This window comes from Athene cunicularia, assembly GCF_003259725.1.
Source record: "Athene cunicularia isolate RWA chromosome 6 unlocalized genomic scaffold, athCun1 chr6_part1, whole genome shotgun sequence".
In the NCBI taxonomy this organism is placed as follows: domain Eukaryota; kingdom Metazoa; phylum Chordata; class Aves; order Strigiformes; family Strigidae; genus Athene; species Athene cunicularia.
The window spans coordinates 893,862-919,352 of record NW_020799105.1 but is presented as its reverse complement, the minus strand read 5'-3'; the positions used below and the strand labels follow the sequence as shown (position 1 = coordinate 919,352).

Genomic DNA, 25,491 nt, shown 5'->3' with positions numbered 1-25,491 from the left:
ACAGACCAGAATTTACAAGAGCTTTGTTTATCCTTGAGAAAGCTTGTTAAACTACATATTCAAATTCTGAGATGTTACATACTCAAGGTTGCTCAAGGTTTCACTTTCTGCTTTGCAAATCTATCAAAATAGCTGATATTGTCAAGAACGCTGTCAAAAAATCTGTATGTATACCAAATGTACCTGTCCTCTCCAAATACATACCTGTCAGGGATACCAAATTATCCATTGAGCACCTATTCTCATTAAAGTCATGAGACAGCTGCTACTGCCTTTGGAAGTAGGGAGAGACCCCACATAATTTCTGTGCTGCTAAATTTCACTTTGGCTGCTAGGCAACTGTAACTTATTGCAAGAGGTGGTAGGGTTCTCGTCCCTCTCAATGTTAAAAGAATCTGAAAAAAAAAAAAAAAAAAAAAAAAAAAAAAAAAAAAAAGCAAGCTGTGAAAATATCCAGGAAAAAAAAACACTCACGCAATATATAGCATATTTACATATTTTTTTCCCAGGAAATTCTACTATACTTACTTATATATTTAAAAATTCACTGGTTTCCCTTACTTGTGTTTTTTCAAAATACTCCACCACCTCTCAAGCAATTTACCTGAATACAAACTTAAAAAAAAAACAACAAAAACAACAACAGTACTTTTAATTCCATTGCTTCATGTGTTTTCTTCCCCTCTAGGGTATTCTTATTTGATATAATTTTTACTTACTCTCCTCTTTATGGCATATTTATGGACAAAATCTGTCTTATCTAAGTAAAAATAACCAACTTACACTTAAGAATGTTTGAGCAAGAGCACTGCAAATTAGTTGCATTTCAGTACCACATATATTTATAATCAAACTGTGATCATTACAAGCAAATTAGAAAACCTGAAGGCTTACATTTTCATAAAGTCACAGAAAGATGTCACTCATTTCCCTGAATAAGCAGTGAAGGCTTCTAGCATTTTTAACATGTTTTTCAGAATTCCAGTCAAGGATTTAAATATTTCCATAGTAAACATTTAGCACTCTTTATTCACTGGATGGTCTTCAATTCAGACTTTTAACACCAATTTCTCAGAAACTGTAATGTGTAGTCCTTGCAGAATGAGACCCACTGCCAAGCAGAGTCCCAAGTCTCAAGTTAGTCCCAATTTTATGACTAACATCAAAACTTTGCTCTATCTTGCCAAAACATTTTTAAGACTTGTAGGACAGTCAGAGCCGAGGAAAAAAAAAATGACTGCTGGATTTTTTGCGTAGATGGAAGAGAATGTAGCAACAATTACGCATTCCAACCAAACTATGTTACAGAAAATTTCTATTCATTTTAAATCTATACCGGGGAACATATAGTCGCTTTTTACTTTAAGAATGCACCTACATATACCACTTCCTCACCTTTAGGTTTTTAAATGTAGTCAGTAAGTATTAAGAACATTAAGAAAGCAACCTAAATAATTTTCTAATTAAATAACTTACTAATAAATAATTAAATACTACTGCCACGAGTTACCAGACCATCTTTTCTCCACCCACCCCAAAGGGCTTTTCTCCTCTTCCTTTCAAGGCTGCCAATCTAAAAGATATTTTCATCATGAAGTAATTAAAATCCAAAGACTTATACACTCCATCTTAACACAAATTTGCCTGTTTCTGACTATTTTTCCTTTAAGTACTGTGAGAGTCAAAACCACCACATGGTGCTTAGCACAAGCTAAGGAATGCCCATATCTCTGCTATGCATTTAACAGGTCGTGTTAAAAATGGAACAAAACCAAATTTGCTCCACCATTTTATCTCCTGGATTTGCACTTCAAATAATAATTTTCCTTTCTTTGTCATTTTAACGGAGAGTCCACATTCAACTGTGTCCTATATTGAACTATTGTTGAAGTATGATCTTCAACAATATATGTATTATTTTCCCTTGTAAAGCAAACACTGTACCTAATTAAGAAAGTCTTTTTCTTCTTACTCAAATGATTAAAAACTTAATTTCAGGAAGCAAAATCAGTTCATAAACACCTTTAATTTCCTGCTTCTTCAGATTAATTTTTAATGTGTCTGATCCTTCTTTGAGAAATCCACCTCAGGAATTTATGTCTTACCACATTCATCATCTACAGCACTTTAAAGTAAATCAGTATTCCCCTGAATGGATTTTACACAAACTGTTACCATTCACTGTTATGCCACTCAACATCAGCTGCAGACAGGACTGCATAGGTTCAATTAGTATCTTCTTAAACCATGTGCTTATGCAATTTAATATGGACATATTTTTAAACAGTATGTAAAAGTCTCATCTACATTATTTAAGAGCAAAAGCCACATTTTCAAAGGTTGCGCCACCAAGAACATGAAGTCTAGTCAAGCTTGTAAAACCTAAAGAATGAGGAGAAAAGGATATTCTGAGCACACAATGGTAGGCACCATGTCTAGCTCTCAGTTTTGTACACTACTTCAGAAAAACACAAAGGGTTTCCAAATTAAAGACATTCTGGATCACCCTCTACAAACAACTCCCTCCAAACCCTGCCCTTCAGATGAAACTGCATAGTGTGAGTATTCCTTTTTGCATAAACCACTTCTGAAATGTCAAGTGTAGAATTTAGCTCCTTAAGCAGTAAGAATGTCTAGTTCTATTTCAGTACTTTATCTCTACAATATCTCTACAATATTCACATAATCAACTGCAATATTAGCACAATTCCATGTACATGCCACTTCTGTGTCTATTCCATCGAATCTTGCTGTCTTTAACAGGCAAGAGTTACACTATGAGAAATTCAGTTGACACAATGATAAAACAAGTGATGGAGAAATGCTTTGAAAATTTAGTGGTTTAATTATTTAGCAAGTAAATTTCCCATCAGTTTCTCATGTTTCTTCCCATAACAAAAAAAAATAAAAAAAAAATTCTTTTTAACAAAATGTACAAAAGTACTCCTAGAGACTGAAAGAACAGAAATCCATTTCCTAATGGTTCTGTGTTGGGATTAATACATAAACACTGTGAGGAGCAGGAAACTGGGGGAAATCCTACCTCATGTAACCAAGAGCTAAGGATACAAGTGGAGATATTAACAGGATATATTTGAGACACTATCCTTTCCGATAAACCTACTCTTAGATACTCACATGATGAAGGACTAACATACTAAGAAATGACACCAGGCAAGCGTTTCATATTGAAGAACCAAACATTAACTGACCACTTGAATGGAGCAAGGCATGGAACTAGCAGCACCAAATCTTTGTACATCCAAAAAGTAAGAAAGAATAGGTGTAAACAATACTGACTTGTACATAATAGCACCAGTATGAAAAGCTTTATTGCCAGAGAGTTAATTCTGCCAGTGATCAGAATCACTTCCGCAGAGAATGTGTGAAAGTTATTCTGTATACAGAGATTAATTTGCACAATACCCGTATCTTTGGCTTCAACTAGTTAGCTTTAACATGTATATGTAAAAAATACTGCCAAAATTTAAATTACAAGCCTGATTTTTTTTCCACAAGTCACAGCAAACACCACTGGCAAGCCCAGACATCCATCACAAATAGGTTTTACAGAGTTCCAGATACTTTTAAAAGGTTGATTGATTTTTATTTGAAACAGAACATTTAATTGAAGTCAAAAGCAAAATATTTCAAGGTTTGAGAAGGCTTTAATTACTTTTTCTGTACAGTCTTTAAATGTAATTCTTCCTCTTTTATTAATGGAATGGGAGGGGAAAAGACTAAGAACACTCTTTTGGGGTTTTTTTGCTTTTATTTCAGTTACAGAACTCTTCCTTCTCCCACATCCACCAATAAATTAAATTATTTTAAGACAACTAGTGTGGAGAGGAATCACCTCTTTTCAAAGATTTCAGTGCCACTGTGTTTGTCAGGATGGATTAAATTATTTCACTAACTGTCTCCAATGACCCAGATCATGAATAAGAGGACATCCTTTACCTTCCAGTTAGATGCATTGAAATACACAATTTTGAAATTTTTTTTTCCAAAATAATTTTCAAACTAAAAAAAAAAAAATGTTTTCAACTACTTCTACATCTGCAATACAAAAATGTACTAAAATTCCTTTAGCTGCAGATATCTCATACAATTTTGATTTCATAGCACCGTAAAGCCACAATTCTTTCTTCTTCAGGGAAAAAAAAAAAAAATTCCACACAATTCAGAAATATAATAGCTGGCAGAAATAGGCTGTGTTAAGTTAGTAAAAATTCATGAGTAAGTCATAATATTTTCAAACAATATACTTTGATAAAAATAGTGACTTGACTTAGTTGCAACCTATATCTACAAATAATGTCAATATTCTCACTAGCAAAAACATTCATTGAATCTGTTAACCTTTATCAAATATAACCATAAAGTAAAATTTAAATGAACAGTTGGTGCTCATACTGGAAATGGCCCTCTAGAAATTATCAATTCAAACCCTGAAATTGATGAGTGCTATATTAAAATAAATGTATCTTGTTTTCTAAACTGAACAAAACTAACTAACAGACTCCATGTATTGCTACTTTATTTCTCAGACGGTTAGTCATATTGATGAGCCCAGATGTGTACTTATACCTTGACAAGAATATAAATATACTGTCAGAAATAATCTGACCGAATTATGTTGGCCAGCTGTCTACATAAAATTCTGGAAATACACTAGTCCCTTATAAAATGCAGTGCTAAACTGCAAGTACAAAAAAACATACCACTCCAGAAGAAATAAACGGTCATCAAATGGAACTGAGTAAGTTCAGCTAGTATCCTGAATAAAAATACTTAGTAAAATTATGTTTTAGGTCGTGGTCTTGACTGTTGATTTGCATTTGTTATCACATATACCCCAATTAACACAACACAGGCCAATTTCTGATTGCATAGCTAGTGACATAGCATTCTGGATTTGGATGATTTCTAGCCTTAACACTTAAATTGGAACAAGCAGCATAGCTCTAAGACTTGTCATTTTTAATGCTGGAGATATCAGGAAAACATGAAAAAGATCAATATGATGCTTTTCATAAGACGATCAATATGATAACTTCACATAGAAGACATAGTGCTAAAAGCAGCAATGGAATGTGCTTTCAAGCTATTGATAAAAGTCATCATTTAACATAAGCAAATGAACAAAAGGTATTTTTAGGAAAAAATAATCGTAGTATTATTGCAGAACTAAACAAGACAGTAGCAATTGAGCCACCCTGTTTTTTTACTGTAAAAGACTTGATAGGGAAGTGCAATTTCTTTTCCTCCCTTCCCTATCCCACCCAAATAATTACTCTACAGACCGTAAATGACTCTTAACCAAAGTAAACAATTAAGGATACAAATTCTGTTTCCTCTTTTAATCCAAGCTAATTACAAAATGGTATTTAAATCCCTTCAGCTGTTAGCTTGTAAGTACATGCATTCTAACATGGAAACTAATGAAAATCACACAGAAGACACCTTTTCATGAGGTGACCTCCACAGAAAACACTTGGCAATGAAGTATGAGTTGACAAGGCTATAAAATGTTCAAATAAAGTGAAAACTATAAATTTTTTCAGTAGAACTTCAAAGTACGTATTATCAATATCTGATTTGTGGCTCTATTTGATACATAACTGTTCACATTTGAAGGATTTCCTAAGTTAATAAAGATCAAGAGAACATAAAAGCATTACTAGTCTACTGAAAGTATTAGAAACCTCATTGCATGACCAATTCAAACTTATCTGTGCTTTACAGCTCAGACCACTATACACATTAGTAACACTGTGCTTATTGTCTAAGTTGGCTACTCATTTTGCTAGCACATGTTTACTTCCAGACAAAATAGGCCTATAGTTTTACCACATAATATGAAATTACTAAACTCATTGTTTGTAGCACAATTCAAAATTATAGTGCCACATTACAGAAATAGGCTGAGGGGTGGTCTGGAAGTCTTGTTTTTCTTACTTGCTCCGTCTGCTTCTCTCTTGCAGTGGAAATTAGTCTGCTATTTTACTTCCAAAGACAAAATTGTTATTGACTCAGTGCTGATGCAACAAACCAATCAAAAATCCTCCACTAATGCTGAGACACAGTGTTTAAAAATGTTCTTTAAAATAACATAGAAAATCACAGAAAACTTACAAGTACTCTGCCAGTTAATGTCTGGGCAGATATCATGACTCCTGCCCAATCCTTCACGGAGGTCATCCATCCCACTTCTGCTGCCACATTCTCCTCTTTTTCATCTGTTGGTTTGCAGGCCCCATCTGCCTGTGTATCTCCACCACCATTGATCTTCTGGGCCTCCTACAAAATTAAGTATTTGGGTTAGTTAATGTTTAGCAACTTGACAGTGAAAGAGTGCATTTGAGGATAAGAAATGCTATGAAAAAAGCAAGTCAGACTTTCTGGCAGATGAAATGAAGCACCTACTTGGCCATCTCTCTTTAGAAATAGGAGAAATAGAAATGTTCTGCAAGGTACCAGACTAACAACTAGATAATAATACTCTCCTTGACAATACAACTTTAAAACACATATTTGGTATCAAATATGTAGTATGTTCCTTCCCTATAAGAGCAGCATAATTGCCAAAAGCTATGTATGCAATTACAGAGCTATATATAAATGAGTTTGTCAGACACACACTGAAGGACCTTTTGATGTAACAGTTCAAAACAAAGAGTACCAGGTGTGAACATAATTTATGTACAATTTTAATTTACTGTCACTAGAATTAATTATCCAAGTAAGCCTTCACTGTGAAGCATGATGTAACAAGACAATAATTACCAAGTGCGAGGGGAACAAAATACACTATAGAGAATCTGCAGGGAGCTGCCATGTTATCAGTGAACCAGTGTTTCAATGAAAGTGTTTAATATATCACAGGAATTCTTCTGTCAGTAAGTGGCTCTCGTAGAACAGAGAGCTGGAAATTAAAGAGGACCCTCAGCTGTGCTAAGATGCCTGATGAGTCACATGCACTGGAATTCATATCAGTCTCTCGCGGATGCTGCAGTAAGGATGTCATGCTCTGTAACTGCCTGCTATGTGCTACAGTCATGGATGCTGCACAAAAATCAAGGGAAATGACAGGAAAATCCAGCCTGGATTGTACAGCATTTAAAACATATCATATGCAAAGTGCCATGAGTATGCCTTTGGTGACAGCATAATACTAATTACTTCCTGTACACTTGAAAAGTTATGCAAAAGAAGCATAGGGGAGGCAGCAAAATTCAGTGTTGAGGCAAGTAGTGAGAACCTGAACTGCGCCCACAGATCTACATTAGTGCTGCAAGCACTCTGCGCAGACCAACAGCTTGAAAGATCCTGTTTATAGACAACCTGCCCATAGATCACTAAGCAGGAAATCAATTGCCATTAATCCCCTTTGGGATATCCATTATACAAAAGATGTTTGATGCCAGTTTAGTGATTATTACTACACTATCACAGTCAAGATGCATAGCTTCGACAGCCTTGAGGACACAGCTGGACATAAAGGTAACAGCACTTCCTGAGAGCACTACAGAACTAATAAAGCAGTTGCACGGAATCTGTCAGCAAAGGACAGTAGAGCAGCTGTCCTAAAGATATAATATGGAGGCCAATGGTTGCTTTTAGAGATCGCAGTACTGCAACTTAATTAGCTAATCAGATTCTTCTCTGTTAGTCTCTTTTCTGAAATGCAGGCTCTATCTTCTTACTAGCAATTACAGCACAGTGCATGATGCGGCTACTGATAATAACAAATCATTGAGAGTTACAACAGTAATTCAGTACTTCCTAACCAAATAACCAGACAGAAGATAAAAGCCACTTTGTATTTGCGTAACTGGACCTCATTCCTGACGAACTGTGATACAGTGAATCAGATGTTTTACACTCAGCACTGAAAGACATAAACTGTATTGCACACTCACAGAGCACAACCTACAGAAATGAGCTCATTGCTTAGGACAGTGACATGTGGTATAGCATAACGCATTTCCAGGAGAGTAACACTTGGCTAGGGACAGTTTGTGACTCATATCATCACCAAGCCATACAGATCACTCCCAAAGAAATGCCTAGATCACCATCACTGTTTTGATTATAAACCAGGAAAGAGAAACCTAGCTTCATTTTTGAGTGAACAGTGTCACTGTATATACCAGTCATTGTAGTAAAACAAACTATTGAGGTTTAGGCAACCTAAATCCATCTCCAAGGCCCTGGGGGCACTCAGAGGCCTCACTGGCCGTAGCTGCTTTCCCGAGGGTCTCCCCTGTCCCTGCCTGTGGCCCAGGACATCATTTCAGCCGAGCCCAGGGCCACCAGCTCCCCACAGCCCTGTCCCACCCAGCTGTGGGCTCTGCTGAGCCAGGCCCCACCAGTCCAGTCAGCCCACAGCTTCTTCCCCTCACCGGGTCTGATCCTTACCCTCACCCACAGGTTGACATCCCAGGCTGGCCCCAGGCTGGCCCCAAGTTGGTTCCTGATGCCCTGGGGCTGGGGCTGCCCCGGCCAGGCCTGCCCCGCTCCCTGGCTGGACAGTGGGAGAGGGCCTTGACTGCCTGGTCCTCAGGGATCCCCAGCCCCACAGTGCCCTGACAGCTACTGCCTAGTTAAAAATTACATGTGCCATTTATTTCTCTCTTCCCACCAGGTCGTCTGCCTTTTGTAACTATTAGAGCTTTATCTTTCAGATTGCAAACTCTATGTGCCAGATTTTACTGCATGGTCCTCTTCTGCACAGCACAGTGGGCTTTTATACTCTGTACAAGCTTACACTGAATAAAAGTATTAATGTGGGTTTTATAGTAAAAGAGGTGTAATTATCTCTTCCTCTCAGAAAACTGAGATGGTGATTGTCTAACTGAGTCACCAGAGAAGTCATGGACAGAGCAAGGATGAAACCACAGACTTTCTTGATTTTTCCACACAGCACCCCTATTTAAAATCTCAAGGATGCACACCTTGCTAAAAACATTCATAATTATAGATTTCAGTATAGAAAGTCACACAACTTTCTATACTAAATAAAAAGAGATTAATGGAAAAGTCCATTTTATGGTAGTCAACTTGAAAGTATTAAGCTTAGAAAATTCTATTATTGTCTACATATTGTCTCCTTCCTTACCTAAAACATTTTGTCAATATATCAAACAGAATTTTAAAGATTTGATTATTCATAGGATTATTAAAGCTACCTAACACTCAATAAAACAGTAGAAATTTGACTTCACTGAAGGAGAAAGGTAGCTTTTTTTATTTCCAGAAGGTTCTAACACCCTACAGTTCTTTTTGCTGTATTGAATTTTGGTTAGAAATAGAATAAAGCAGTATGATGTAACAGACTTAATTTGGTATTTGACTCTCTGAAGGTATTAAAGTCTGTAATACATTTCAATGGCTGTATTTCTGCATGTATACCACTTATTTCACCTCTATTAAAATCTCCCACCCATGTTATTTCTTAATTAAAATATAAGTAAAACAGTCATCTCCTGCCACGTATCATTTGGGCCCATGATCAGCTACATACCAAACCTAACTCTTACAATTACTGTAGTTACAGTTAATATGCAGGTTGCTGTTATGTAATATTTGTATTCAATTGATGTATTTTACATTTTTCATCTTCATGGCTAGTCTCTTGCTTGCTTAATTGGCAGTTAAGTATTAAGAAAAGTTTATTCCCAAGTCATTATGCAACTGTGCAGAGATCACTGAATGAGATTTAACTGCTTTCATTTACACTGTGTACCAATCAGTTCTGCTGATTAACTGCATAGTCCCCTTCCATTGCTAGTTCTTCACCACAAAGCACCGAGTAACCAACACCACAATCTGAAGAAGGTGCTTAAAAAAAAAAATAACCTGACAGTGACATTCACTGCTTAATTATTTACAGGTTCAGAAGCTGTAAGTAAGGTAATATCATCTTTATCCACTCTACTTACCTACCTGTTGTTTCACAAAGTGTTCGTTATTTTAATTACTTGATGACAGGAACATTTAGGTAGATTAAGTGAGAAACAGCATCTTTTATGAAATATATATTTCCTGAACTTAACAACAAATGGAAGAGAATCAGGACTCACTGTTCTGCCATTGGTTTCACACAGACCTGGACAAGAAATTTCAAAGCTTTACCTTATATTTTCAACAATAAAAATTGCTTCTCAAGGCTTGAGCTTAGAGGGAGACTGAGAACCATGCAGACACTCACTCTACCTCCCCCGCCCCAGCACTGAGAAGGAGGAAATAAAGAAAAAGGCTCAGGAAACTGAGATAAGTACAGGGAGGGATGATCCATCCATTAAGGCAAAGGCAAAAGACAGACTCATTAGGGAAAGAAATAAGAACTGAAAATTTAATACAGACGCTAATACCACCACCACCATGTAACAGAGGAAGAGCGTGAGAATCATTACCACCTCCTGAAAGCACCTTCCCCCATCCCTCGCTTCTTCCCAGGCTCAGCTTTGTTCCTGATATCTCTGCCTCCTCCCCACCAGTGGCACAGGGGGCAGGGAATGGGGGCTGCGGTCAGTCCTGATGCTTCCTCCACCTCGGGGAGGGGGAACTTCTGTCATTCCTCTCCTGCTCCAGCCTGGTCCCCCTCTCACAGGAGACAGTCCTCCACAAACCAGCTCTGACATGAGTCACTCCCACAGGTGTGTGGGTCACCCCCACGTGCTGCAAACCTCCCAGTGCTGAACGACAACAGCGGGGGCTTCTTCCCACGGGGTCCGGCCTCCTTCGGGCACAGTCACCTAGGTCGGTGTGGGGCCCCCACAGGCCGCAGATGGGCATCTGCCCCAGCACAGACCCCCATGGGTGGCAGGAAGGGGCCCTGCTGTCCTACCATGGGATACAGGGGGGCTCTACACTGGTGCACCTCCCCCCTTTCCTCCTCTGTCCTTCCAGTACCTCAGCGTTCACACAGATGTTTCCCTCGCAACTTCTCTTCACAATCCCCCAACTCCTCCCAGGTTCCCTTTCTTAAATACGTTACCACAGAGGCACAGCTAATTGGCCTGGCCTTGGTACGAAGGTGGGTCTGACTTGGAGCCGGGGCAGCTTTGAGAAGCTTCTCACAGGGGACTGCTGTAGTCCACTCCCCTTCTACCAAAAGCCCCTGCCACTCATTCAAACCAGGACATTGGTTTATATTACACAAGCTTAAACACAGAAACTACCCTAAGAAAACAAACTTCAAAAGGGAAAAGACACTTAAAGCCAATTTTCAGTTTTGACAATGTAGTCCTGCCTGATTCACTTTACCTCTCTCTAGAATATTTGTACAAACATCAAACTACTGGACAGACACTCCATTCAACACAGGGCTCCACAAAATAAAACCAGAAAATTATTCTGAAAACTTAAAACATCATCTGAGAATAATTTGTCGCTTCAGAAGCATTAAAGAAACAGGACACTACAAAGACAACCTGATAAGCACTGTCTGAATTATGGTCCTGAAAAAAACCTTGGTCTCTTGTAAAGATATGTTAGAAAACATAGGTGGGCATTGTAAGGGAAAATAACTGAGTTAAAGTCTGGTGAAACAAAGAAAAGGACTTCTGATATTCCTGCTTACCAAATATTTAAGCAGTATGAATAGGACAGAAAAAACATTAAGTATGAACTGTAACAAGAATACAGGGCATCAAGTCATTCCCACATCACACAAGAGGAAGCAGTACACTCAATTTAAGCAGTTTTTTAAAAACAGTAATATGAATGGAGTGAACCCAGTATCAGCCTTGGAATTCCATCCTAGGGAACATGAGATAAGGGCTACCAAATTAAAAGTTGCACCTGGTTTGAAGTATGCAGTAATAACACAGTGATAAAATATAGTTTGGGGAAGATAGGGAAGGGCTGCTTTCAATAATGATACCAGCAGCTTGCAATTTTATCTCTATTAATTGCCCCTCAATTAACAGCAGTGTGTTCCCAGAGCCTGCATTTTAAGAAATGTTTTGTATCAGATCAACAGCACTTTCATACTGGCCACTCTTATACATCAGAAATCTATGTTTATGTTCCTTTCCTTTTCCTTCATCTGTTTCCTCAAAGCCACCAACAGATGCTATTTGAAGAGGAATAATTTTGCATAGGACTATTTCTCCTTTCTGTTAGGTGAACCTCTAAAACACTGAGTTTAAAATTATTAGACCTGTATCAATAATTCAATCACATGCCCATAGATACATTCTCTCACCATTTTGATAACTCCAAACAGAGGTCATAAATGTATATAAAACCATAATATTATGCTGCATTCTCAGCAGCTGGGCAATATACAGTGTACGTCAAAACATCAGTTACATACAAAATAATTGCCACAACAGATGTTCTCCATTAGATATAGTTACCATCTGTAGTCTTCATCTTAATAGCTACTAAGTACCAGTTCATCCAGAGCTAAGAACAAGCAAAACAAAAAACCATGATGCAGTTCACCTGTTCTACTGCAGTTTTAGCAAACACAGGATTGCACTGGAATATTAATAAACAAAGGAGATGGGAATATGAGAAATAGCACTGGAGACTTAGAAACCTTTTTGAAAAGAGTCAGTCTTGTAAGAAAGAGAAAGCAAAGGCTAAACTAACTAAATGTGAGCTAAAAGCTACTCCCTATAAACTGGCCAATCCACTTCATTTCATTAAATATTGGGTTCTTAGTCAATATTAGGTTACACTGATGTCACTTATCACACTGTAGCTCCGGTTTGGCTAGTTTCAAGGTATTAATAATTGATACACAGAAAAACATTATTCCTTTCACTGAATAAAAGGAAACAGAATGATCTGTGGAAAACATGGCAGATGAGATAGCCAAGCATTTTCTCTCATAAAATATTCACAAGCAGTTTAAGACTGAGATGGTAAACTCCTGTGAGACAACTACAGAAATTCTGAAAAATTTACTTTCTGTACTGACCAAAAAAAATCCTTCACAGTGAAGAGTCTAGGTTCCAAGACCAAATATAATTTCTCTTTTTCCAGTGACCAGATTCTCTGTTGCATTTGTGCATACCTTCAGTAATCCTGAGAGGTTTTTTTTTTTCCTGTGCCCTTCATATTTCCAGCATGGGTTATCTGTGTAAAATCCCCTTTTCATGTCATTGTTTTGACTGATAAAAACTCCTGCAGTAGAGGAATTAACTCTAAAACCTTGACCCTAGAGGCAAGGCAAACTAGATTAGTAAAATACAGTGTTTCAGCCACAATTCCACAAACAGCATAACAGTCTATCGAAAGATGGGTTCTTGGGTATGGTTCTCACTTAAAGAATATGAAACAGCAGACACCCACGTTATTTGAAATTTTTTTAAAAATATATATATAAAAACTCCGTACAAAGTTTAAAAATTTCTACACATTAATGGAGGTGTTATGATGTAACACCTCCATTGATGTAAAACAGGATTTCTGAATAACTGAAAAGCTGGCTGAGTGACTTCCATACCAATTTAAGAACTGGGAGACATGCTGCAGTCTGTTCTGCCACCAAATTTTTAAAGTCCTCATCCATGCTATCTAGTCTCTTCATGTCTTCACTCCACAGCTGTAGAACAAGAGTAATGGTAGTTTCCATTGCATAGAAATCTTATCAAGATATATATATTTGGGATTTTAAGAGTTTCAGTATTACACAAATGGCAGGCAATGCAGGCATAGTGTAGGAAATCATAAAGTAAGTCACACTAATAACATACCAGTAAAGACTGTTAAACTAGTTATACAATTAAACATACAAGCTTTGACTATAACTTCAGAAGTTTATGTGAATAATTCCATTTATATTGATTCACAAAAATAAAACCTTAAATCTTCCTTTGTTACTTCTGATTGTATATCAGACCACATTTACAGAAATAAATAACTAGTCAACTTGCCATAAAACTACATTAAAAGTTAACTTACTGTATGCAATTCATAAATAAATAAAAAACGTGTAAGTCACTGATGTACAAGTGAGTAGTCACAGAAAATATTTCACAAATTGTCAACCTTACATCTAGTCCTTATCCATAAATTTATTTTCCTTTTCTACAGTCAACAGATCATTTCTTATTAATTTCCTTTAAGATGAATAAATCATTATTGGATTAAAATATTCCCTAAAGACCCTGTTCAATTAGAAAGCAGCAGAAAAAAAGGCAAAACAAGCATTTCATTTTATTAATGGGTACGCTAAGTTTAAATCAAAGGAGATGTGTCATTCTTCTACATACTGTAGAAAAAGGTACATAGGCAGATTAGACAATTAACTATGTAAAACAGAATATTAGTCTTTAACTGTCTTTTCTGTGCTTCAAACATTATAATGAAACCATTCTTTCAAAATGTATTTTAGAAAGAACTGTGAAGAAGCCACACCAGATCATTAAACTTTAAATATGATGGAAATTAAATTTGTAAAAATATATGAAGCGATATCAGATGGGACTGTTATCAAAACTATAGAAAGGGAAGTGATCCTTAATGTAAAAGCACAGAGGATGGTAGAAAGGTGCATGCAGAATCACAGAATCATCTAGGTTGGAAAAGACCGTGAAGATCATCCAGTCCAACCATTAACCTAACACTAACAGTTCCCAACTACACCAGACCCCTCAGCACTGTGTCAGCCCCACTCTTAAACGCCTCCCAGGGATGGGGACTCCACCACCTCCCTGGGCAGTCCATTCCAACACCTAACAACCTTGTTCTGTAAAGAAATGCTTCCTAATATCCAGTCTAAACTTTCACTGGAGCAACTTGAGGCCATTACCTCTTCTCCTATTGTTTATTACTTGGTTAAAGAGGCTCATCCCCAGCTCTATGCAACCTCCTTTCAGGCAGTTGTAGAGGGCGATGAGCTCTCCCCTCAGCCTCCTCTTCTCCAGACTAAACAACCCCAATTCCCTCAACCGCTCCTCATATGACCTGTGCTCCAGACCCTGCAGCAGCTTCGTTGCCCTTCTCTGGACACGCTCAAGTCATTCAATGTCCTTTTTGTAGTGAGGGGCCCAAAACTGAACACAGGAATCGAGGTGCGGCCTCAGCAGTGCCGACTACAGGGGCAAGATCCCTTCCCTGTCCCTGCTGGCCACGCTATTGCTGACACAAGCCAGGATGCCATTGGCCTTCTTGGCCACCTGGGCACACTGCTGGCTCCTGTTCAGCCGGCTGTCAATCAACACCCCCAGGTCCCTCTCTGACTGGCAGCTCTCCAGCCACTCCTCCCCAAGGCTGTAGCCCTGCTGGGGGTTGTTGTGGCCCAAGGGCAGCCCCCGGCATTTGGCCTTAGTGAAACTCCTCCAGCTGGCCTTAGCCCATGGCTCCAGCCTGTCCAGGTCTCTCTGCAGAGCCTCCCTACCCTCGAGCAGATCAACACTCCCACCCAACTCACGGTCATCTGCAAACTGACTGAGGGTGCACTGAATCCCCTTGTCTAGATCATCAATAAAGATGTTAAACAGGAGCGGCCCCAAAACCGAGCCCTGGGGGACAACACTCGTGACTGGCCACCAACTGGATATAACTCCGTTCACCACCACTCTCTGGGCCCGGCCATCCAACCAGTTTTTTATCCAGTTTTCTATTATCCTCCCATTTTGTTTCCTAATAGAAGGCAAATCAAAGAAGCATACAATTGAAAAGAGAATTGGTACAGACATTATCACAAAATGAACACTGCCAAATTTCCAACACCCTATTAATTAGGATTAATCCAGGAGAAATTTCTTTCTGTCACAGATGTCTAAACAGTTTAAATATCAATAATTCAACAAAAACTTGTTACAACCAATAAAAACCACATTTCATTTGTCTTCATGCTTAACTCACTTTTAACTGACTCTCTAACCCAGAAGTCTCAAAGCACTTCATGAATGTGAAGTAAAATTTAAAGATTTTTGAAAAAAAGCAATAAATCATGGGGAAATTACCTATACTTGCTTATCTTGATTACAGGAAGTCCTTTAGCTGATTTGTTGCAATTTTGTTGTTGTTAACATTAAGTAATAAGCAACTCCAATTCATGTTTTCCAACCATCATCTCTTGGCACTTTTTTTTAGTAATGTGAAAGGATGAAAAATACATTGAAAAATAACACATTTGATTTTGTCCGATTTTAAGAAAATAATTACCAGTAAATCTTTTATGATCTATATGATCTAAATCATGTGCTTTTACATTAAATTATTAGCTTTTATATAATAACTATCTGGTAGAAGCTGAAGTAAGAAAACTGCTAAAAGAACTACTCTCTGACAGGAATATTCAACATTAAAATAGGTCATTAAAAAGTTCCCAAACCAAAAGGTTTATTTCACTAAAAGATACATACCAATACAATGCACAAAATAAGTATCAAATTCCTTTGTCGGTGAAACTGAACTTCACAGTATCTTTCCAGTTGCATTATTTTTCTCCATCCTCATCAATTACAGAAGGCTTTTATCTATTAGGAAACAGTATACTTTCTTTCATTTTATTAACTTCATAGTACTTTCTTGCTTGTGGTATCAGAGATATCAGAGAGAAAATGACTGGACTGCAGAAGGAAATTCTTCCCCTCTTCTCTGTATTGAATTGTACTTGTAATGCAGCTAGCACCAGTTGCTAGAGCTGGTGCTCAGAACCACTTCTCTGATGCCCAAAAATCACTAAAGACTCCATGGACTAAGAAAGGCAATACACAGCTTAAGGGACAGAGTCTCTAAACACAAGGTACCATAACTTCTCCAAAACTGGGATCTTGGTACTTGCATAAAGGAATTAACTACCCATGTCCTTGAATTGCAGAACAACTTGGTGACAGGAATTTTAGGTCTTCATTTGATACAAACCAAACGTCTTCATGTGGGAGGAATGGACTTAAACACTAGTGGTTTCTATTTTACACAAAATAATAAATTATTATTATTGTGAGGGAGTATAGGCAACCTTCTTTAATGCTGAGCCTGTCAAACACAATTTATTTGCATTAACATTTTTACAAAGAGATTTATGGTTTTTCAGAAGGCAATAGGATAATAGTTTTAGAGGCAACAGGATAAAAGATGAAGGAGGAAGGTGGTGGGACAAAAATAACTGAGTGACTCATAAATATAACTATTTGGTAATATCACAAAACACATGGATCAATGATCAGTTGAAGAATGACAGAGAATTATTCTATTATCTGCCAACCTGGACAAACCAGTCATATCTAAGGCCTTTTCTGAATCAAGGGTAATATATAATATTTATGCTTACTGTAACAAAATTATAAAGGGAATCACAATTAATTACAGGCAGCTCCCTGTAGAATATAAAACTGTATCTAAGCTTTTACTGACATAGGAAATTAAGCTCCAGTGTGCAGCACAAATTATCTGAAGAGCAGCAGGTCAGCCCGTCAGCCAATGAGTAATTGACAATATTTAATAACATACAACACTTCTCACCTCAGAGATTACAAGTGTAATGCAGCTTTCAGATTGGAATAATTGGGGGGGGGAAGAAGTAAGACTCAGAGAGCACACAAGTGTGCAGGAATCTGCAGGAAAGAAACGCAGCTCTGATTTTCAAAAATTATTGAAACAGCAGTTTTAGTTTTAAAACAACAGTTTCAAATACTATTTGAAATAATTATATTAAACTAAGTATTGCTCCCTAAAGGACCAGTTATGTCACATTGTAAGAAATGCACAAATACTATTATTTAATCAGGTAGCTATGACCTCATTCATTACACACTGCTATGGAAACAATTTTGTGTAATCTGAATCCCATGACTCCTTTGCATGAATGATTAAGTAGACAAAAGTTTTTAAACCTAAAAGAAGAAAAATTCCTTGCAGATAAATTTGTTTTAAGTAACGTACTTTATTTTGTTTCACTTCCCAGACACTAAATATCAGCATCCAAATCATCCAAAGTCAGTACTTGTAGACTACAAATACAGCAGCTGGTACATTTATGATGCAAAGAAACATACAGAGTTCTGCAAATTCATAGATACTGACTACAATCTAAGGCAGAGAGTGAGGAAAGCTAGATTTTTGCTTGACTCACATACTGTAGCTCCATTTTTATTTATGTCATACAGAACGAGAACAAGCTCAGTGGATTCTCTTTGACATTCTTAACCTCATGATTTTAAATAACAGGAATAACTTTAACTGGCACAGAGATCATATCCTCATGTGGGTGTACAAGTGGTGTACTGTTAGGAGTTGATGCATGACTGTGACATTGAACATAGACTTTGCAAGGAATCAGAAGTTGGACTACTGGAAAATAAAGATACGTGGTGTCCATTCTTGGCTCTCATAACACAAATATCTGTCTTTTTGCTCATGGCAGGATTGACTCTGCCTATACCAAAAATTGTAAATGAAGCTTGTACTTTGATGGGTCATCATCTAAATGAGAACAGCAACCCTTTGAAGTTCTTCAGAGGCCTGAATTGTTAGAAGCATCCCTGGCAGAGTTTCCTTAGTAGAATAGGGCAAGTGGAGTGGTTAAAGGCAGATATTGCTTTATATCATGAGTCTGCAGTATTTGGCTTCAATATTTAGCAAACAAAAAAATACTGCATATGGCACAAAAACATGTTATCTCTATGTGCTCACTCTGTCTATAAATTATGCATTATACAGCATACAGTTATTGTCCACTGATCAGGAAAGATAATGAACAGAGGTGAGATGATAAGTCAGTGTAAATTTTTAGCTCTTTTTCTAAGATTAAATAATAGTAAGAAAGAAATTAAAGGATAACAGTTGTTAAATCATAACAGAGCATTGAGTTTTAATTTGCTCAACCCTCGGGGAGCAGAAGAAGTTGACAATGATCAGGAATAATGTTACTATGGAAATTTCAATCTTGAAAAAAGGTGGAAATCGACCATGCCCTTTGTTTGTATCTTGCAATTTTTGTAATAATCTGGTATCTTTATTACAGGGCCTAGAACTCCTTTTTTTTTTTTTTTTTTTTTTTGCAGCAGCTAAAGATCAAACAGCTCATCAAAGCAAGCTGTCATACTTTACACTATTCACAAGCTGTGTTTTACAGAACCTACTCAGCAGCTTGAAGCTTTAGATTCTTTCTCCAATTACAGTGCTGCATAATTACCTCATACAGCTTCCCAAGAGGCAGGTGCCCCCCCTAATTTATCTGTGAATGAGATTCATTGACAATCCCATCCAAGTATCAGATGAAGTTAAAAATTTTACCTTTACTACTTGTTAAAAGAAAAAGAGGCTTAATTAAGCCCTAGTAAAGAAAAAACAAGTAATGTTTCATACATCAGTAATTCACATCTTCAAAGTATGTGACTCTATTCAGTAACAAGACACTGGAGTAATACATATAACTAGAGGAACCATTTGAGAAGTGCACTTTGAGTAATAAATATTGCTCTGTGTTTCAGAAACCAGGAAAAAAAAGGCATGAACTGTAAGATCAGCTTTATTTTCTAGTTTAAAAGTATGATTTTTATCCTCACAATCTAGTTTTGCAAGAGAAATTAGATCTACAGCTTACGAAAGTAGAAGTCATACATAACATGATGCCTATTTTGTCTGCAGATACATAGCTCTAAGGAGAATATTCAAGGATAATTTTCTTCCTGGTTACTCTCTAAAGCCTCGCTGTCAGCACAGGATGCACTGTGCATAATTCAACTTAAGTAGTTTTATTTTATACTTAAGTAGTTTTATTTTTGATTCCTGATGAATGCCCATATTGGTAACCATTACTGCCTTGTTTTACTAGCTAAAAGCATCTAGTGGTCCTCAACTTAGGTTGCAAAAGATTTCCACTGAATAAAATTCATTTCCTGTGAAGAAGGAAGCTTCTTCCTTAAGACTAATTCATATGTCAGGTTTTTGTACTGTGCTGTTTTAATAAAACTTGACTTCAAATTGATTTTAAAGGGCACTGTGGAAAACATCTCCTTGTTACTGACTAGATCAACAGAAAGAGCTGTAAAAATTCAAACTTTAATTCAGTACTAATTTTTTTCAGGACTCAAAAATGATAAAACAATTTTATTTCCTCTAAAAACCCACCACTATTGTCATATGATTTTAAGGTGGAGTTTCAGTTCCACAGAATTCTTTTCATGTACTGACTTCTGCTCATGCAGATAACCAAAGGAGCAACAGAAAGCTATAAGCTATAAACTAAGCAAACTTTCCAAACTCTAATTCCATTTTTATAAAGCAAGGTGTTTTACACAAAGTTCCAAACAATTACCCAAAACAGAGGTTAGGATAAAAAAAACACCAAGCAAATGAGTAACTGAGATATTTTCCTTTCTATCAGCTTCCTTCCTAGAGCTATTAGTTTTATCCATCACATACACCAACAAACTGACAAAACATTAGTGCCTCTACAGGTCAGAAAGTGATCATTGTGAGTTGCTATTCAAATACACACCGCATCATTAATTCTCCTGCTCTATGATCTCTAGCAACATCTTTGCAGGTATGGTGCTAAATGCAGTTTCCCTCTTGTCTCTCAAATTTATGAAAGCAGACAAAACTCAAACAGAAAGGGGAAGAGAATGACTGGGGCCTCACAGTCCCAGCTCTCAGATCTCTCACCAGAAACATCCTGGGTGTGTTTCCCACTATGCTGAGCTACAGCAGCTACTAGGGTATGAAATCAAACCCTGTGAAAGTCTGTAATGTCTTTTTTAAACATAGTAACAACCAAAAGAAAAAGAAAAGGAGCTTGAATTTTGCTACTAGCCATCACTCTAGGTACTACCATCTCTGTAGGGATTATAACATAGAAAAAAGAGATTTTAAATGTTGTGAAGCACCATATGAAGATGAGTTCACAACAATACGACTTTGTCCAGAACTATGGAAGTACAGAGGTCAAGCTAATGGTTCCTCTGACTAGGTCTGGGTTGATGGCAAGTTGAATATGAGTCAACTGTGTGCCCTGGGGTGCATCAAGCACAGCATAGCTGCCCGGTTGAGGGAGGTCAGTGTCCCACTTTACACTGCACTGGTGCAGACCAACCTCAAGTACTGTGTGCAATTTTGGGTGCTTCAATACCAGAAGGACATCAAATTATTAGAGTATGAGTGTGTCTAGTGGAGGGCAACCAAAAGAGTGAAAGGTCTCGAGGGTACGACTTATGAGGGACAGCTCATGTCACTCGCTTTGTTCAGCCTGGAGAAGAGAAGGCTGAGGGGTGACCTCATTACAGTCTACAACTTCCTCAGAGAAGACAGAAGATCTCCTCTTTGGTGACCAGTGATGGGACACAGGGAACTGGAACAAAGCTGTGTTGGAGGAAGTTCAGGCTGGACATTAGGAAAATGTTCTTCACTGAGAGGGTGCTTGGTCACTGGCACAGGCTCCCCAGGGAAGTGGTCATGGCACCAAGCCTCTCTGAGTTCAAGAAGCATCTAGACGATGCTTTAGTTGTATGATTTAGTTTTAGGTAGTCCTGTGAGAAGCAGGGAATTGGACTCAGTGACCCTTATGGGTCCCTTCCAGTCTGAAATATTCTAAGATTCTATGACTCACCTCCTTCAGTCTTCAGTCTAAACCTGTCTTTTTTTAAATCACACATTTTTTAAACCTTTCTAATCCTGCTCTCCTTATACACCCATGACCTCTGACCCTGTTAAGATATTTATCCTAGCACAGTAGTGACTGATAAAGAAGCCTCTGAGCTTCCAATTAATTCAGTAGAAAGACAAAAATACGCTGGGACAAGATTTATGATCTAAGCCATTTATTCATGAGATGAGGAGGTATCATCATTCTTAATTTTGTACTTACTATTTGCTTGATTTGGGGGTGAGTTATTATATTTTGAGGTTTTCTTTTTTTTTTCTCTTCCCATCTCCCTGTTCAATACATAATAGTTTGTCATTTGGTGTCTGCAAGTTTGGCACAGAGCCTCCACTTTCTTTCTGAGCATCTTCTACTATTGACATTGATTGTGGTTGCACTGACTACTGCAAAGAGCAGCACACACCCTTCTGCATGAAAATCTGCCAGCCTCCTGGGGTGACAGCAGATGTTTTTGTTATTCTCATGTCCTGTAGGAGCCAATACTAAACCAGGGAAGGAGCCAAAAACTGAAAGCAAGACTGACAGCAGAAATAATATGGTCCAGTGGGTACTGAGGTCACCATTTAACTAAATAAGGCATTCATTGGAGGATACACAACAAATTACCAAAACAGTTATAGAGCCTTTCAGTTTGTGGGAATTATTTATATTTTTTTCTAGAAAAAAATAAAAATATAATTCTAATTAAAAAATACCATTAGGCAGGGTCTAAATCCAGTAGCATGTTTGGGAAGGCTACTGAAACTGGGACACTGGAATAACAAAAGCTACCAGATACAGTAATCAGACATCAGAAGGAGGATGAAAGTTGCATTGTTTTGACTGTTTATTGTAAAAGCAAGCATATGGGAATTGCTGAAACAAAAATGCAGACACAGTTTGCTAATATACAGTTTATAGGAATTAGGGAGAAAACAGAATTTCTGAAAATTACATAAATTCACATTTAGATTTTTATCAGTATGGATTTTGCTTGCAGTCTGCTTCATTATTATTTCTGAAAAAAAAAAAAGAAAGTTTTGCTTATAAAATTTAGACACAGAATTTAAAACTCAGGCCTCATATTGACAGGCAAGATATCCTCTCAGTGAGACCAGAATTCAAATTCTGTCATAAAAGGAAACTTGAACGGCACAGGAATTCTCACAGGTTAGTAGTCACATTTTTTTAGTTTATGTGGTGAAGTTATCTTTTTCTGAATATACATTTTAATATCAGCACAGAACATTTTTTTTACCATGTTTTTTGAAACAATGACAATTACAAGAAGAAATTAAAACTGAACTCATGTACACTCAATATAGTGACTTTTAATTCATACAGAAATTAGACATGATTTTCTTAGTAGTTCTAAGGCACAAAATGAAGAAAGTCTCATTCACTGTGGAATTTTTTCAAGCCACAAAAACTTCAATGCCAGTAATTTTCTAACAGGTCATCAAACAATTTTATTATAAAAGCAAACTGAAGCATGTCTGGAGTTTTTTTCCTATAAAAAAAGGATACATACATCTTTCATTTTCATATGGGGCTTTCCAGATATTCTATTCAGTTCAGCTTTACCTTCATTTTCAAAAGTACTTAAAAAAACCTTTAAGACAGGCTCAAATATGGCTAGAAGAATTGAAGGAAATATAACCAATCAATCCCCACAAATTTATGTTAGAAGTAAGGCAAGCTTCCCATCACAGGTGAGATTACTAACTACATTACATGACTAACTTCACCTCATAGGGAGTATCAGAGGTGTGAATACAAAACTTCTTCCTGGCTACCAAATTAATGCAAAGGCCATACTACCAATTAACTCACATCAAGGAAAGGACCAATTTTTTGCAAAGAGTTTACAGACCTTTTAACAATTAATTCTAGGTTATTATAACATGGCTTTGAGTCTGCTTCCTGACATCTTAGACATCCAGCATCTCCATGGTGGTGGCATCACTGGCTTGCTGTGCTCTAGACCCTGGAGCTCAGAAGGATGCTTTCATTACTCAGAGACCTAGTAACAGTGATATTTAGTAAAATGATCATCAGTCACAAAAAAACAAAAAATAAATTAAAAAATGTATGATTTTCTGCTGTGCTCTGCACTCCCTGTAATCAGCGAGTTCTGCTGGAATCCAAGTGGGGGAAATTTTTCATCAGCGTAGGCATATCAATTATGAGAATGTCAGCCCTGTTGGAAGCCAGACTCAAACTGTTGTTAAATAGGCTGTTTATGAGATGGCTGAAGCAAAACAGTAAAAAAAGTATAAAAATAAATGGAATACTTAAAAGGAAAAGTAAAGTTAGAACTACATACAATTTACATGCAAGTCCCAGGTCGCTGTAACAAAACTTTTCCTTCCCTCATTCCTTAAATGGGAGTTTGGGGTTGTGCTGTTCTTATAATTAACTCACTCCCTCACATACACACACACCCTCCATATATTTTTTAAAATCCTGATACATGAACTATGTTTGATAACACTCTCATCCACTGAAATGCTTTTTTCACCCACCTTTGCTGCTAACCACCAGTGCACAAAACTGACAAAAGAAAATCTAGTTGATGCTATTGCCAGTTGTACGGATCATGACAGACCATTACGTCAAACAAAAGCAAAATACTTGTACCAAAATCACCTTGGGACTTCTATTAAGCCTGACATTAGTAAACACCAGTTCTGTATTTGGTAACTGATAACATGAAGTGACCAATTTTGAGAAAATATTCTTACTGAATCAACATGTCTTGCTAAGAGTGCTTCTACTAAAAAACTCCCCGCCCCCAAAATATCATGGTATTTTCTAGGATGAAGAGAGATTCTAGCACAGACCTACTAACATGCTAGATACTAGAACTGAGTTCCCTGAGAGACAACAAAGCTATTTGAGTGTCTCTCCAAATACAGGCATATATTAATATCCATGTTGTGAGAAAACTATCTCAGAAAACAAATTTGTTCATGTTACTGGTATTTTTGTCCAAATATATTCAGATATACAATGTAATCTCTGACAAATCTCAATCTTTCACAACTCCTCTGAAACTATAGAAACAGCAGAGGTCCCTGAAGAACTGAATACAGCTTCCCAAAAAAATGAATGCGTTCACTTTTATGAAAGCATGAGTATTTATCTCTAGAGCATCCTGTCAGTACTTCCTCTTCTCCCATGTCTCTTTGCTATCAAAATGTAGCTTGTTAAAATATCAGCTTTACTTACATGTGATGATATAACATTGCCATCAGATAAGTTACAGGACATCTAATAGCTAAAATCCTGATTATTAGAACGTAAAGGGTAGCAACCTAGTTATTAGTACAAGAAAAACAGGTTTCTGTTGCTTGGCTTGATTTGGGCTTTTGTAAACTAAAGAAATTCCAAGTCAGTGACCTAGATAATAAAGGCATATTGATTTATAAGAGCTATGGATCTGGGCCAGCAAGTATAAAGACACATTCCCTCCAGGATAGGAAAAAGCATATGGCTCTATAAATGACTCCATATGACTTCCATATAGCTTTACAAATTATCTTTTCCTTACCTATGTTGTATTTGATCCAATATCTGCAATCTAGCTTTTTACTGTCCGTATATTATTATATTCCAAACCCACTCACCATATAGAAAGCTTGCATTCTTTAATTTGTTCAGTTTTAATATTTCACAAACGAACTGGTATATTCCTTCTCTGGTGTTTTCAGAGTCAAAATACTTCAAATTAGTAAGTACCCACTGGTTTATGGCCACAGATCAATCATTAAGCTCACTTAGCCTATGGACTCAGTTTGGGAACCCAAATTCATCTGCTAATGATGAAAGTAATCTCTGTAGCTCTGGAAAATAGTGCCATGCAATGACCACTAGCCTATGTTACTTCTGCAAGATGACTGTAAAAGAAGAGTCCTTCATTTTGTATACAC

General features: G+C 37.2%; 1 protein-coding gene across 30 annotated transcripts in view; it reads right to left on the bottom strand.

The window, feature by feature from the left end:
• KCNMA1 (potassium calcium-activated channel subfamily M alpha 1) overlaps positions 1-25,491 on the bottom strand; it is a 529,533-nt gene that overhangs the window by 378,374 nt on the left and 125,668 nt on the right. For all 30 annotated transcript variants that reach the window (XM_026850996.1, XM_026850999.1, XM_026851000.1 and 27 more), the window contains exon 2: positions 6,139-6,303. In XM_026850996.1, coding sequence (XP_026706797.1) covers positions 6,139-6,303 — 165 coding nt within the window. The remainder of the gene's footprint in view (positions 1-6,138; positions 6,304-25,491) is intronic.